The sequence below is a fragment of the Arachis hypogaea genome, unplaced genomic scaffold (genome assembly GCF_003086295.3).
Source record: "Arachis hypogaea cultivar Tifrunner unplaced genomic scaffold, arahy.Tifrunner.gnm2.J5K5 arahy.Tifrunner.gnm2.scaffold_95, whole genome shotgun sequence".
Classification (NCBI taxonomy): Eukaryota; Viridiplantae; Streptophyta; class Magnoliopsida; order Fabales; family Fabaceae; genus Arachis; species Arachis hypogaea.
Genome location: NW_027255506.1, coordinates 27667 through 46035, shown reverse-complemented (window position 1 = coordinate 46035; position 18369 = coordinate 27667). Strand labels below are relative to the sequence as shown.

General features: G+C 24.6%; 1 protein-coding gene across 1 annotated transcript; it reads left to right on the top strand.

Moving 5' to 3' along the window:
- The first annotated feature begins 9348 nt into the window (after positions 1–9348).
- Positions 9349–11858, top strand: LOC114927270 (LOB domain-containing protein 1-like). Its single transcript, XM_029296889.2, has 2 exons — positions 9349–9659; positions 11042–11858. The coding sequence occupies exons 1-2, from the start codon at positions 9414–9416 to the stop codon at positions 11423–11425; spliced, it is 630 nt and encodes a 209-aa protein (XP_029152722.1). The 5' UTR covers positions 9349–9413; the 3' UTR covers positions 11426–11858.
- Positions 11859–18369: the final 6511 nt, after the last annotated feature.

Sequence of the window (18369 nt, the reverse complement as noted above, 5' to 3'; positions counted from 1 at the left end):
ATAATTAAACTAGTTGCCCATATATTGGATTAAGGCGCTATGGCATTCTTTATTGGGCTTAAACTAGTTGCCAGTATATTTTATTATTATTCGATTTGTAGTGTATCTTCTCAGAGGCCCAAACCAAAACAAAAGTCCTCTCACATTATATTTGAAATTCTGAGTCGCCAAGGGTTGACCACATGACTTTTTTTTTTTTTGTGTTCTAGATTAAAATTAGATCTCTCAGGCATGACGTTTGGATGAAGATGCCTCCTAACAATTGACAATTTTATGCATTGACATTTTTATCCTTCTTGATCTATGGTGATGATCAAGGGTTGATTAATGATTATATTGGTTGGTTGCAATGATATAAGGACCCGTCGTCAATAGCATACACTACTTGACCCAATATACATTTATACATTTCTTAATATCTAATTCATATTCTAACATATATATTTTTTTATACATGTGAATGATTAATAACTGATTTTTATATACATATAATATCAATAATAACACAATTGATTAGGTAAGAATTTTTCCTGTTAAATAAAACATGCACATGTATTTGGAAAGAATAACCTCGTATATATATTCAATTAAAAAATTATAATTGGAGCATAGTGCAGTTTGAATGATAATATATACTAAGTCTATACATATAGTAATTAACACGTTTTCATGAACACTAATAATGCATGTAAGATACCTATATATAAGAAAAAAATGTGAAAAACTTAACATCTTTAGGGCCTAGCTATAGCTATATACATCATTCTTCATTATGTGCATTTTCAACAATATAGAATAGTTGAATGGCTCTATATATATATATAAATATAAATATATAATATGATAAAATTTATATACAGTTGTTTTTATATAAAGTTAAAAGTTAAAATTTTTAAAATTATTTAATTAAATTTATTAAATTATTTAATAATTTTTAAATATTAATTTTATATGAAAATAATTACATATAAATTTTTAACCTAAAATATATATAGTGGCTAATTCCACCAAATCAAATAATAATTTAACATAGTATAATAAAGAATTTATTTAGGTAAGTTTTTAAGAAAATATATTTTTTAAAGTTATTTTTTTTTTCAAAAGATCTTATAAAAAAATAAAAATAATTTTATATTTAGATATTTCATACAAAAAGATTTTTTTTATTTATTAATTATGTTTAGCTATAACCATAAAAAAATACTTGTTTATTTATTACGTAAAAGTTATTTTTTTAGAAAAAAATCTTTTAAAAAAAATATAAATGATAACTTTTAAAAAAAAAATTTTTTATTTTCTAATTTTTTATTTTTATTATTAAAAAATTATTAAATATACTAAAAAATAAAAAAAATAAAAAATATTTTTTATTAGTGACACCCAAATAAACCTAAAGTGAAACTGAAGACGAAGAAGGAAGTCAGTGTGCGTGCTAGATAGTAATAGGAATTTGAAAAAACTTCAAACCTTAACGCAAAGACCTAATCTAATTCTTCAAGATCAGATCACCATAACTACGTTAACTCAAATTTATTATCATTATTAATAACAGCTAGCACACATAACTTTTCACATTTTCTTACGGACAAACTTAATTTATATTTATATATATTACTAAATCGAAGAAATTAAACAAATAATTGGAGCAGACATACACTTTTTCTTTCTTTATTAATGACTTCCTATTCAAACCTTAATGTCATTAATTGTCACTGATTATATATAAAACCACTAACCTTACGAAAGCATGTAGTAGTCACTACTCAGTAGCCAATAGAACTGTTGTTAGAATAAATACTTCACAACTCAGCAGTCAGCACCATTAATACTTTTAGATATAAATATTCATTATTTATAATAGTATACTATATATTTACGGAACTGAAATTCTAACATTGAGGGATCTAATTGGCAAATTTTTATAATTAATTTACAATTATATTATATACATTAAAGTTAGTCACTAAAATAATTAGTAGTATAAAATATATAATAAAAATAAATTAAATTATATATATTTATATTCAAATATATAATAATAAATTTTTATAATTAATTTTAATATATATTTCATATTTTTGTTAATTTTATTATGAATGATTTTAATAAAATAATATATAAGAATAGCGTATTAAGATTATATAACACTATAATATAATATTATATATATATATATATCATTGATAATAAAAATTATAGTCCACGTCGATTTTTTTTTTGTTTTGTCATTGAATCAAATATTCATTCACTCATCTACTTAAATAAATATTAAACTCAAATCTTTCTTTTATTATATGTATCAACCATTAGTTTACAACAAATTTTTAAAATATTTGTCGTAAATTAATTAATCCTTATAATATGATAAATAGATGTTGGAAATTTTATTTTCCAGAGAATGGTATAGATTTTATCAACTTGTATTGAGATTAAAAAGTTCAGTAAATAATATACTTCATTCGAGAATGACATTTAATTAAAATTTATTTACTCTTATCTGACAATTTATATATAAAAATTCAACTATTAAATTAGTCATTCTAATATAACATATGTATGTTGATATAATATATACATTAAAAATAAAAAATTCTCTTATAATTGTTCTTTCCAACAGCTCTGAATTATTTATTATCTATTATGAGTATGGTCTAAGTCTAAGAAGTGTGATTAGGGTCCTCAATTCACACAACACTAGCTGGCTCAATGCCCTTTGGCTCACGGCTTAAATTTTCTTTCATTCATATTTGATCAAAGACCAACCTATAATTATTTAACGTTCTCTTTGGACTATGACTATGCATTTATTAAGTGTGCTGAGGGATAGCTAGCTAGATAGATATATCAACTTTTCATTATAATTGAAGATCAAAGAAAAGGATGAGGATGGATTAAATGCAAAAAGGTACCAAATGCTGATATATTAATTATGAGTAGCATTCTGAAAATATATCTATCTATCTACATTATGATTATTACACATATGGTGTTAATTATATGGTATGTGTACGACCATTCAACATATGATTTAATTTGTAGACATTTCTTGCATTGCAGGACAAGTGATATGACCCCCTCCATTCAACAAAGTTCTAATCAAATTAAAGATCAATTTGGTCTCTAAAATATTAATACGATTTTGATCTTTAAGATATTGATTACATTTTTTTTTATTTCAAACTTTTTTTACGTATAAAATCATTCTTAAAATTTAAAATTATATTTTAAAATTGTCATTTTTATTTAAATATTAAAATTTTGGATCAAATTACTTATAATAAAAAATTATAAAATTAAAAAAATAAGAAAAAGTATTTCTATTTCTGCGAGTTGAGGAAGAGAAGAAAAAAAAGAAAGAATAAAAGAATAAGAAGAAGTTGTCAATGATTCACCTCTTTTGCCTCTGTTTCTGTCATCATCTTTGTACGATTTTGATCTCTAAAGTAAGGACAATTTTAAAATCAAATTAAATCTTACAAACGATTTGTATGTAAAAAAAAAAATTCAAAACAAAAAAAATATTCGACCTATACCTTAAAAACCAAAATTGTACTTAACCTTTTTAATTATTAAGAAGTGGTAGTACTTGCAATTTTGACCGATTAACTTCGGATGTAACAATTAGTTGATTAGGATAATAGATTAATGATCTCTCCCGGGTTGGCTAATATAGCTGTCATTTAATTTGTGACGATTTAATTTATGACTTTATTATAGATGTATTAGTTCCAATGATATATGTTATTCTAAAAAAAAAATAAAGATTAACTTTCTTATAAACTATTATTCAGAATGAGAAAATCTAGAAGATTAACAAATTTTGTAATTTTTAATTATCAATTAGTCATCAATAATGTTTTTAATAATGTGAAATTGTATTTAATAATATAAAATCATTTAATTTTTTTTTAATGATTAAGTGTCGACCAAAATTTAATAAAAACTTTGATCCTAACACTCCTCATTTAGAATTTTTTTAATAGAAAACCAAACATGTTGCTAGATTAATAACATTGTACCTTCGCAGCCTTGATATGAACTAGTATAATAATAATCTTCTAATAATTGAGCTGTGTCAACTCTATCCCACTACTTCAACAATAAAATAATAATAATTAAGCATAATTACTCTCAAGTGGAAATTGGTTAAAAAATAATATATATATATATATATATATATATATATATATATATATATATATATATATATATATATATATATAAACCATAAAGTTTAGTTGGCTAATATTCTTCATCTCTTAAGGTCCACGCGCTAAAGACTCCAAGGGCTAAGAGATAGAGCACGAGAACAAAAAATAAAAATAAAAATTATAAACAAATTACAAAGGTCTAACTACTTCCACCACAAAGTTGAAAGCTCGAATGAAAATTTTCCAAGTCGTGGAAAAACTTAATCACTTGAAGATAAGCTAGAATCCCAAAGTTCAAAATAATACTACTTAGTTAAGAACATTTCGAATAAAAAACAATGCATATAAGCTTAAATAATAATGGAATATTTATGATATGATATACATAGAGCAGTGATAGTTGCTACATTTTGAAAATGGGAATGTCATGTATAATGGTTTAATTGAAACTTAAGACTTATGACTCCATTTTCTTAATGGGTGTGTTCAACGAGCTGAACGACTCTTCACCAAACTTGCCCCCAACTTTGCGGCCTTATATTTTAACTCTTTTGCACACACACATGCAATTATAAAACATGCACGCACAAAATCATATATCACAGTTATCGCTATTTTGTATAAATATCTTTGTATATATAAATTTAATTTTCAACAAGCACTCCCTCGCTTTGCGGCAGTTTGTGCCTGGGTACTAAATCATGTCTGGCATATTGCGGAACCGCCGCTAAATAATTTGACGCAGTATATTGGATTAATGGTGGTTATAACAGTGGTTATTGAAAACAATAGCAAAAACTAATCTTCGCATCTCAAACTAGGTTAGTTGACAAATCGTTGGAATATGATTTTATGGCGATTTAAAACCGTCGCTATTACCAAAATAAACTATCACTATTTGATTCATTTGTTGTAGTGAATAATTTTACGCAAATAACTAATTACACATCATAAAAAATAATTAATTTTTTATTTATCACTTAACAAATAATCTAAATCTATAAATCTAATTAATTAGCAGATGGTCATTTAAAATTTTTTACACGGTTAGTATATTAAAACTGAATTCAGATTATTTATTTGACAATTTATAACAGATTTTTCCTCAATTTCATAATATGTGTCTTGTTTAATTTATATATGAAAATAAACGTGTTATTTCATTATTTTTCATGATTTTTTTTTTTGAGATAGTAGTTATTTTGAAAATAACAAAATGTTTGTCTAACCTATATGAATTGGTTAAAAGAAATGCAAAAGATAGCTAAATATTTTAATTTGTCATCAATATAGTGCATAAAGTAAAAATTTTCAATCTTCTTAATCTACTAATTAACTACTTCCCTCTCATTTTTAAAATGAGTATTCTCCTAAACTAATTAAGTGGTTAACTAATTAGTACTTTCAATTTTTAACTAGATCATACATTTATAGTTCAGGGTAAATAACTAGATATGACGTCAACGTGTTAAATAATTTTACCTTATTATATAAAGTGATTAATTTCTTACTTCAAAAGAATATTCATTTATTTAAAAAAAAAAAACTAAATTCTTCTAGAAATTGTGTTTTTTTTTTTTTAATTCGATTCTTATTTTGATTGCGAAGAATAGGAACACAAAGTGATGAAATAATATTGAATAAAATGAAATGGAAATGTTTTTTTAGCTCATTTAATTTGTTTGGATATAGGAAATTAAAGAGAGTCATTGTATTGATGTTTGAAAATATAGTAAAATAAGACAAGATATACAGGTACCTTTACTTTGAAATTGTAGGTTGAAAACACTGTACAATAAAATGAATTGATAAGAAGTTTGAGCTAACTTATCTTATTTCATGATTTCATCTATACCGGAGGAGAGAATAAAAAAAAATCATATTTTTCACATACATCATAAAATAGTAACAGTCATTTAATTTATTATTTAATATTTTTTATACGTATATAATTAAATAATTACATAAAGTTTTTTATATTATTAATACATCAAAATTAAAAAATAATAAATTGCATTCCATTAGGAGTACACATGGGGCCGGATAAAATTGGATTCACCTTGATCTAGATTCAACTTTAAATAATGACTGAATTTATTTTTTTTAGACCCTTACCCGAGTCTCTAACACGTGAAGTCATGACCTTGATAAATTTATATTAAAAAATTATGATGCACTCATTTATAAAAAAAGATATTTATTACATAGAAGTTGATAACCATAGTACTTAAACTTGAAGTTGTCCATAAATTTTAATTTTATGCTTCTTTAATCTATTTTTTAATTCAACAATATGATTAAAAACAAAACAATAAGCTTATAATTAATATAACATAATATTGGAATTAATTTAAAATATATATATCTTTTTTAATTCCCTAGGATGTATATAGGGGTAGAAACAGGTCATGTCAGGTCAGATTTTGCTCTTAACAGGTCTGACCAGTCATGTAGTTAATTGAATCCGACCCTAAATAATGATCAGATCTATTTTTAAGATTCTTATTCAATTCTAGACCCAGTAAAATTACACCAAATTAACTCTAGAATCTTCGGGTCAAACCAGGTCATGTGCACTCATACATTTAATATATCATCATTCTATTTTATATTTTGAAATAATTAAACAATAAATCTTAATATAATAATACCCCATATCATTCTATTATTGCATTTTATTACTTTGTATATATCCAAACATATCAAGCCTTTGTGAATCAGGTGGTAGTTAAGAGAGTGGAAAGCCTTGTCTCAGTGGTGGCGGCAAACCTAATAAGCAATAACTTTGGATATATTATTATATAGCATATCTAATTAGAATCGCACCACATTATTATGCTTGCTTAGCTTCTAGAGTGCCACGTTATATTTTAAACATTTGAAAAATAAAAAGTAATGTAAAATGCTATACGTGGATTCCCTTTCAGTTGAATATTTCATCAATTATATATGCCAGAATAACGTAGTTTTAAAATCATAAATATTATAATTTTCTATATCTTTCCTTTTTAAAAAAATGAATATGTATTACTATTACCTCTCATCATAGCTTTCTTCAAAAGTAAAATATATATAAATAAATTAGTGGTCCATATCATTCATTCCATGTGAAGAAACAAATAATATAAGAACAGAATATATAAGAACAAAAACAAAAATAAAAAATAATTATATAATACTGGTATATATTGTATGTTTATAATAAGATGAATTATCTATTTATATATCAAATTAAGGGTAAAAAAATGATAATACATAAAATTAAATAATTAATATAACATCATTGTAAATAAATTTAAATGATGTACTAATAAGATATGATCTATTGACTTGGTAGAAATTTCTATATGAAAATGAGAAGACAAAAGACTCATTTCATTTTCTTGGATAGTTTTTGGAAGACCGAGTGTAATTAGACAAAAAGTTAGGTCAATGGTATAAATTTTAAAACACTAATTTAGAAAGCCAATAAATAAATAAGACCCCAAGAGCCAAAGATTTTTCTAGTGGATGGCTCAATTAACATATGTTTATTTTTGCTTTGTCCTCTGAGGCTGCCCCTACTTTGTGTTGTCCGTTATGATAAAATTTAAAGACGAGGAAAAATATTCATAAACAAACAAATTAAATAAGAGTAGTTTTGTCATATGCCTAATGTCTAGTTTATTTCATACCTTACTTGTCTTACACGTAATATAGTTTTAAGAGGTAGATTAATTAAAAAGATGTTTATTGCACTATAAATTTGATGGAGAGTTTTCAATTTTTAATTTTTTTTTATTATTATACCAAATATCACTCGTACGAGTTGTGAGAGAGATCAGAGATTGACTGGTTTTGACGATGATAGATAAAATTTCTAGAACGACGAAAATAATACCTGCAAAGATACTCTGACGTTCAAATTAGAATAAATCTAAAAGGTGTAGGTAATTATTAAGATTGAATATCTTATCTGACTCCTTTTAAAGATGGGTAAAGAATTTGAGTTACTATACCAATTTAAATCATAATAAAAACCTAGATTCAGATAACTGAATTGGAGGTTGTTCTAACGAAAAACCCAAAAATTGAATCCGGAACAATTATCAAATTTCATGTTTGAAAATTATACTAATAAATTTTGAGTCCCAAAAAGCTGGAGTGTGATGAGGACATATGTATGTGTTATCTCTTTCATTTTCTAACCACTTTAGAGAAAGAAACTTTGCAAGGCATTTATACAGGTTAGGCAAACCACAAAGATTCTCCGTGGAAATGCAAAAGTACTTCTAAAAAAAAAAAGAAAAACTTAAAATTAATTATAAAAAAACTGATTTTGATGAAAAATATTATATAGCAAAAATATCATCCTAAATCGGATTGGTCCTTTATCACGTAACGTTAATTTTTATTAGGAAATGGAAATTTAAGCTGTGAAATTTAAATTATATAAATACTATTTGAATAAAATACGGATTAAATATACAAAATATTCTATCATAGTCATTCATTATTTTTTTTTATTAAAGATAGGAGACTCGAATCCGCTACCTCTTAATTGAATATGAAGAGACTATGTCATTTGAACTATAACTCATTGGCATTATAGTCATTCATTGTTACCTACATATATAATACTTGATTAATTTTTATGAATAAAAATATTTTTATAGTTAATGGATAAATTATTTGTATTTTTTGTAATTACCTTTATCAATATTTCTACCTTTGAGAATAGTTTTATAGTTTAATAACTAGTAACACATATATTAATTAAAATTTGACGTGCTTGTAATTAAAGCAAAAACATGGAAAAGAAGCAAAATGTGTGCCTTGAAAGTAGTTTATGTATTTTCTCCATTCAAAGTTGAAGGAGTGATATTTATGTTTCACATTCACACAGAGAACCGAATAACAAACAAACAAACAAAGTGAGGAGGTACGTGCACCCACCCCCACATTAATATTGCCCTCTTCTATCTTTTGTATAAAATTTATAATTAAAAATTATTAAAATATTATTAACTAATAATTTTATATAAAAAATTATTATATGTAAATGTTCACTCTTTTATATATTTCTAAAAGAATTTAATTAATAATTTCATATTTTTATAATTACACGTGAATTTATTTTCAAATGCTGACATCATATTTCCTCCGTTATGACGCACACTTGCCTTTATATATAGCCCCTTCTTTACTTCTCTTCTTCCCAATTCACACGCTCTTCTTTTCTCTCCATAAAAAACTACACAATACCAAAGTATTAATAAAAATATGGAGGGAAGTGACACTAACAACACCACCTACTCTAACTCTACTTCTACTTCTTCTGGTGATCCTCCTCCTCCGGCGGCGGCAACGGTGGCGGTTGTAATGAGCCCTTGTGCAGCATGCAAGATCTTGAGGCGAAGATGCACGGAGAAATGCATGCTTGCGCCATATTTCCCTCCCACCGAGCCTACCAAGTTCACCATTGCTCATAGGGTCTTTGGCGCTAGCAACATCGTCAAGTTCTTGCAGGTATTTTTCAAATGCTTGCGTCGACTTTACATATAAAGTTGATAGCTGAAAGTGGTTAGATAGTTTAATTGATTTGACTAAATTTTTATCTAATGGAAACTATTAACTTCACGTGAAGTCGACTGCACCTGAGTTTTCACTTTTAGATTCTTCTATAATTTCCACTGTGTTACACATATCAAAATCAGCTACCAAAATCAGTCGTCAGTATAAAATAAATTAAATCATACATATATTTATATACAAATATATTTGTGATGGATTAAAATATACAAATAATATTTTTTATATAATTTATATTTAATTATTAAAGTATTTTTACAGTTTAGATAATAACAGAATTTTGTACATTACGTCAACATCTTTCTTTCTTTCTTTTTATTTAGTATAGTTTATTTATATAAGAATTTTCCGTTGGGATGAGAAGAAACATAAAAATAAAAAAACTAAATCAAGATGTGAATCTAAGTAATTATTGTTATTTAATATTAGAATTTACTGCGTGAGTGTGAAGACGAGGAGGAAGGAATTAGAAAGTACCACTCCATTATTCAGAGACAGGATGCAAGACTAGACTTCTTCAAGGGACATAAGTTCCCTCTTTTTTATGCAAACCCCTCAAACTTTGACCGTCACAAAAAATTTCAAATCTTCTTAAAAAGATACTTATTTCAATCATTTTAGTTGTTGATTTTAATTATAAAAAATATATATAATATATTAATTAAAATTATTAAAATATTAATATTTTAAAAATATTTAAAAAATTTCCAAATGTATATATAATTTTAGAATTATCTTATTTATATGATTTTATTTTATATACATATATCATTTTTGAATAATTTTTCTATTGAAAGCCAACATACAGTGGAGACGTATATAGTAGCTCCTTGTTTTTTTATATTATTTTGTTATTCTTTTACTAATTATGCTTAGGGGAGAGGCATGCTAATTAATTAATCACATTGACTTCCTCATTCCAATAATGGACCTATAATTACTCAAATATAACGAATACCTAATTGTGGGCCTCTTAGTAGTTATATGTAACACTCTTCACCTCTTCAAAACTCTATAATGTTTGTTAATATTGCAAGTGTGAGAATTGTATAAAATTAATCCCACATAAAAAAAAGAGTAAAAATTTTATAAGATGAGAGATTCATTAATTTAACATTTTAAGATTTTGAGTTAGATGTTGTGTTCTTTTTTTTTATTTTATATTCTCTCACTTGATTCCTCTCTAAAATCTCCAGTTATCGAGTATTCTGTTGGCCTAAATTTGTGGACCATGAGACTTTTTTATTATTTAACATAGAATTTTTCACTAATTAGTTTTAAATTAAAGCTCATATATTATTTTTTTATATATATTTTAGGAGATTCCGGAATCTCAAAGAGCTGATGCAGTGAGTAGCATGGTGTATGAGGCAAGTGCAAGAATAAGGGACCCAGTTTATGGTTGTGCAGGTGCAATTTGCCAGCTTCAGAAGCAAGTCAATGAGCTTAGAGCACAATTGGCAAAAACACAAGCTGAGGTTGCAACCATGCAATTTCAACAAGCCAACCTTGTTGCCCTAATTTACATGGAAATGGCACAACAACAAAGTTCCCAACAACAACAACAAGAGTTTGAATCATCACCTCAGCAATCATCAATGGAAGATTTCAATGTTCCAAGCCCTCACTATCAACAAAGTAACATCAACTACTTTGAGGATAACCCTAGCCTCAATTCATTGTGGGAGCCGCTCTGGACATGATTTATCATACGTTATATACGAGAAATGATATTTGTACTATTTTTTTTGTACATGACATTTCTTTCGTATAAGAGATGTGTATACAAAAAAAATAATATAAATATTATCTTTTATAACATACCTGGATAATCTAAGAAAAAAGTTATGATTTTTGTACTTAATTTTTTTTAATTCTAAATTAGATTATTTTTCTATATGATTAGATCAAATAATGTGTGAGACTTATATAATTAATTAATGGGTTCTCATGCTTGATTTAATAGTAAAGAAAAATAAATCCATTTAGTATTTAAAAAGATAAAGTATATAAATCATTTCTCAAAATAGATATATATGGATATTGCCGAAGAAATATTGAATTATGACTAAAAATAACTATGTAGCTAGGATTTAAGTTGAATTAATTCTATGGGGAAAGAATATTCCTTATATACCTGCGACCATGTCTCCCATTATTGCGCAAGCTAGGTGAGAATTGAGAAATGAGGTATATGAATATATATATCACATCATCTTGAAAGTATATATATATATATATATACTTTCAAGATGATGTGATCATTTAATGTATGTAATCTTTGCAATTTGAAGAAGGATTTAATTTTTATGTAGTGATTGTTAATGTAAATATTCTTTTTTATATATGGTATAAATTTCTTTAAGTATAACGTAAAAGGTTAAATTATTATAATTAATGAGAAATTTTTAGGACCCATAATTTTTAGTATTTTTTATTGTTATTTAATTAATATAAATATTAAATTATTTTTAATAAATAAATTTTATAAATTTATGTGTAAAAATTCTAATATATATATAAAAACTATATCAATTTATATAAATAAAATTTTTTTAAATATAAATTATATATTTTTTATGTGTAAAATAATTATATATATTAACTAAAATATTATCGATTAACTGCTAACAAAAAAATAATAATATTTACGATTCACGTAGCCTTGCTCATAATTAATTAAGCATAACATATAATAAACTTTCCACATACAAGGTATATATAGCTAGATATGATCAATCAATCTCTTTCAAGAAAAAAAGTCATGTGATGATAGGTCTTTATTTACGGTGGAATTTGAATCTTATACACCTATTTTAATAATTTTGATTTGTCACATACTGTATCATTCAGAATACTTTCAAAGTAATAGCTTTTGACCATCTTGTGTCTTCGGATTCGCTATATTATTGTCACCATGACCAACTTTCAATTTTAAATATATAGCCATCGATAGGGTAACAATAGGCCACAATTAGAGTTGAGTAAACTGGATATAAAGACATATCTCAATATGGGGGCGATATCCCCCAAAATAAAAATGTGACTAATATTACCAACTAATATGAATTGGTTGAGTAGTCAGTTTCATCTTTTAAATAAGTGTCAACCATTTAAATTTTATCTTATATATATAATAATTTATTAATTAACGATAGACTCTTAAATAAAATTTAAATTCATAACAAAATAATAATTTTATCTTATATATATATATATATATATATATATATATATATATTTTGGGTGATGTACTATATATATATATATTGTTAATTACTTAGCTTTTTTATTAATTGTCTCATTAAAATTTTAATTTTATTAAGTACACAATAATTTTTATAAATAATATGAACAATGAATTTTTAAATTGATCTAATAAAGTAAAAAAATAACATTCCACTTTTAAATTACCTCTTAAATTTTAATATTAGAATAATCATTTACACATCTAATAAATTGAATATTCAGCTATTATTTACTGTACTTGAATAAATCGAATAAAAAAATAATTATCCAATTAAAAATAATAAATATAATCATCTGTATATTTATTGAATTAAATATCCAATATATATATTATTTATATTATTTGGGATTTTTATTACCAACCTATATTTTTCTTTTTAAGATTTCAATGGTAAGGAAAAGACAAAGCATGCTCATTTAATAGAAGAAAAGGTGAATAATTCCGAATATGTACGTAACATCTAACTATTTTGGTTTCCACATCTAACTATAAAGTAGAAGAAATAGACAAAGACAAAACTTCTTTTAACTTGTAAATTTTATCAATTATGATTATTTTATTTAATTCTAGGAAGCCACATACAAAAAAGTTACATACGATCTGCGAGATAAGAGATTAACGAATGGAATTAACTTAAGAAAATTTAGCAGTTAATTTATTAATCTGTTTAAATAAGTGTTATTATATTAAAAGTTCGAATTCTATTAAAAATTTGAATTCTATTATATACCTGTAGTAATTTATTAGTTAATTATAAATTTTTAAAAGTTAAGTAATGAACTAGTGTTCATCCTATCAAATTAGAGGATAGTATGAAAAAAAAAACAATAGAGTTAAAGTTTAATGGTCATTGGTGAACAACTTATATTAAAACTCATTTGTATGTGGCCACAATATTTGGCTTTTAATTTTATTTGAACTCATCGCTTTTGTATTTTATTAAAGATACTTAAACTTATTTTTAGAGTTTATATAGTTTAATTACTTTATCGGTCTTATAATTTTATTGAATTTTCAATTAAATTTTTATATTTTTTTAATTGAATTTCTATATCATATTAGATTTTGTAATTAAGTTCTTGTTGTGACAGAAACGTTGAAATTAACTGAATATTTCGTTAAACAAAATAAATATATCTAATACTTGACTGAATACTCCCTATAATTTTACAGAATATTCTGTTAATTTCAATATTTTTATCACAATAAAAATTTATTTACAAAATTTGATATGATATAGAAATTTAAATAAAAAACATAAAAATCTAATTAAAAATTCGATAAAACTATAAGAATTGAATAAATAATTAAACCATTAAATAATGTTCCATATCTGCACTATATATATAGTATGCAGTGTCTCAAAAAAAAAAAGAAAAAAAAGAAGCATGCGTGAATTACTTTCGTCAAACGTAAATAAATAATAGCTTAATAAAACAAAACAATGTTCAATTGTTCATGGAACATAATGCATAAACTAACATGCATGAGAGTGTGACCTGAAATTACTACAAACATTGTCATGTGCTTCACATTCATCACATCGATGGTAGGTCAACATTGTCATGATGGGTTATTGTTAATTTCACAACAAATAACTCAAACAACTAAACAATATAATTTCTTCAAAAAATAAACCTAATAAACATTAAAAAAAAAAAACAATAAGCTAAGGTGGCATTATCATTAGTTTTCAAAAAAAAAAAATAATGGGCATCACCATTTCTTTAATTATATATGCAACACTTGTAACAATTTTTTGCTGCAATTTATTTTCATCATTTTAAACTAATTTTTAAACAAATAAAAGAAAAAACAGTGCCTCATGTATTGTTTCCTAGCTACTCTCCTCACTGTGTGAGATAGATTGTGATTGGATGCCTAATTTGGATTTATGTATTCAAAAAAAGGGAACGTGTTTCCTGCGCTATATTCCATTCCAACATTGAGTGCTACCATTTCTATTTTTTACCAAAAAAAGGAAGAAAACTATCTCACACAAGAAAAAAAAACGATATTTGCATATTAAATATTCTTTATATATGTATAAAAATATAGTTATTATCAATTAATAGTAAATTATTCTTTAATTAACAAAATAAAAATATATATTAGTTGGTAAAAAATAGTAATATTAAAATAATATTTACGACAAAAAAATATATGTGTAACGAAATTATCCATAATATAAATCAAAATCAAGCATTCTACATACTTAGACTCCTCCAAAACGTGCACCATGGCAAAAGGTAGGTTCATCCCCCCTCTTCTCATAGTATTTTGTAAATTGACAAATTTAGGACTAACTTTTACGAATAGGATGTATAAGACAGAATTTAAACTTTAAACATCTATTTAAATAAATAGATTAATGAACTAATAATTAGCTAGAGCAACTAAACTTAGTTCTCTTTAAAAAAAAAAATTATACCTTTTTTAGCTTCAAAGTCCAATAATTAATTGGTATATGAATGGTTTATTATGGCAAACGAATTGCGCCACTTATGGGGATAGCCAAAAGAAATGAATAAATAAAAGTTTAGGTAGCTAGTAATGTATTATTATATATACATTATTTTTGGATATATAGTGTGCTAAAGCTACTACCTATACTTGAGTTGATACGTAGTTGCATTTTTTCTTTATGGCATGATTTTAAATAAGAGTGTTTATGGATCGGATTCGATATATTTGTGGTGTTTATCCGAATTCGATCTGAAAATTGTGGATATAGGTTCGATCCGTAACACTTTTGGATCGGGTCGGATCAGACCGCACGTTAATAAGATCGGTTTGCGAATTTTGTGTTTGGATCCACATATCCGTGTATCCGCAAAAATAAAAAAATAAATAAGTAAATATTCTTTTTATGTTTTATTTCAACTAATAATTATCATATATATTATATTATTTTAATTTATTATTTAAGAAAAGTATATTTAATATTATTTTAAGAGTAAACATGTTTAAAAGAATAGAAAAAATAAATTTTATTGATTTTTTTAATAAAAATAAACTTTTAAAAATACTTTTGTATTTTATGGATATATCCGATATTCGATCCGATCGGATTGGATCCAATCTTAAAAACTGCGAATATTGGATCCGATCCGATTCGATCTTATACATATTTTTATTTAATCATACTTTTTTCATAGATGTGAATTAACAAATTATTTATTTTTTTCTTAGTTATAAATACACACATCTCCCCTTTGAGTCAAGGGGAATAGTGTATTATTATGGCGCTAATTCAATGCAATTTCTCTGCCTATACTATAATATAAAATAATATTAGAGAGACCAAGTAGTAGTATTATCATGCTTGTCTGGTGGGTACTGAGTATAGATCAGATCAATCCCCATCATTAGACATTAGTGGCATTAGGTTTTAGCTTCATCTAAATGACCTTATGGAATCTACTTATTTATATTTTTCTTTCTTATTTACAGGATCGGATTAAAAATTATTTTAATTGAATTATACATATGATACGTAATAATCATTTGTGTTACATTAGCGGATAATGAAGAGGTAATAAATACAGTAATGTTAAGATGACAAAAATATAGTTTAAAATTATTTTATTTAGTATTTATTAATTTTAGTAAAATTAAATAAAATAAGTTATAATTATTTTTAGTTAATTTTTTTTGTTATCAAAAATTAATATGGGACTAATTTGAACATGTGCGGTGACAATTTTTTTGATCGATAATTATTAAAAGTGAAAATTCACGTGTAGTTATATTCATGTAATGTTGATAGTTAAATGATAATTTAATCAAATTTATCAAATTATTAAACGACTCTAAATTATTAACTTCACATGACTGCATTTGAGTTTAGTTTTTTCCTTATTTAAAACTAGTCATTCTTCTAAGTTTCTCAAGTAAATTAAAGATAGAGGAGCATATAATAATAATAATAATAACAAAGGCAGAATACCAACATAATAATTCAACAAAAATGAAAGTCATAATAATAAGCAAATGAAATGTAAATGCATGATGGTAATATCATAGCAAGTTTCCAAATAATTCAACAAAAGACCAATTCTCTCTTCTTCTTTTTTCCATGTCAAACAAAACTAAGGCCAACCGTAAGTAACGCAAGCATGGTGACTTAAAATGCCGACATTGCCTCTTATTTGGGGGAATTAAGAAAAAAAAAGAGATGTAAAAAATACATTACTAATTTACATGATAAAATTAAATAACACGTCGATAGTGGCGGCAATGAGATTGTGTTTTGATTTTTGAATTTGAATATACTAGACACTACTAGGAAAATTAATATAGATAATGGCAAGTACTTGAATATTGCAATTTTAAGATTTGAATGAATCGTTATTTTAGAAAAATGATATTCACTTCCACATATAATTGTCATTCTATACTGTCTTCAATTTATAAATATTTTAGAAGAATTGGATTATGCATGACTAGTTTAATTTATCAGCCTTATTCTATGATTCAGGTCAACATGGCTCATCATCTAGAATTAATTAATCTGCATGCATTGTCAAAAATAATGGCAGGGTCAGTCAAATATTCATGGAAAAATATAAAAGGCTTTGTTTGACATTGAGTTTAATTAAGATACGATCCTATATTTATTCCAAAAGATTAAGCGGTTATATATATAACGGTAAAAATTTACATGTAATTATTTTTATATAAAATTATTAGATGATAATTTAATTAAATTATTTAATAATTTTTAGTTATCAATTTTACATGATAATTATATACTTTATAATTAGATATTTTTTTAAATTAACAATTAACGATAGAAATTTAAACAAAATTTCATTTAATAAGTCAACAATTAAAGATACAAAAAAAAAAACAAAATTAATTAAATATTAATTAAAAAATTAATTTTCAAATTTTTTAATATAATTTATTAAGCACAATATAATTTGTTTTAACTTATATATCAATGTATTAAATATTGACAGTAAGTATACATTTTTATCAGTAGAAATTCAAGTACAGTTAATTTTATATAAAATTGATAGTTGAACATTTTTAAATATTTTTTATATTTAACTAAATTATTATATAATAACTCTCTACTATTAATTTCACATAAATTTAACTGTACTTGAGTTTTTACCATTTTCATTAGTAGTCGTTTTTTATTTTTCATGCCTTGCTTCGTTCACTCTTTACTTTTCTTCCCCTTTTTCACAGCCTATAAAATAAGGAAACTAAATGGCAAGTATAGCAGACTTGGAAAAGTTCAATCTTTCATAAAAGAATTACATGCAAGCTCCTACAATTATTTATTATAAAAAGTTATCTACCTTAATTCCAAAATTTAATTATAGAGGTAAATTTATCTCACGAAACTGTTATTTATTTTATTTAAAGAAAAACAGACAATTTAAA

Coding starts and splice junctions, on each gene's coding strand:
- LOC114927270 (XM_029296889.2), top strand. CDS start 9,414: ATGGAGGGAAGTGACACTAACAACACCACCTACTCTAACTCTACTTCT. Junction 9,660..11,041: donor ACATCGTCAAGTTCTTGCAG/GTATTTTTCAAA, acceptor TATATATTTTAG/GAGATTCCGGAATCTCAAAG.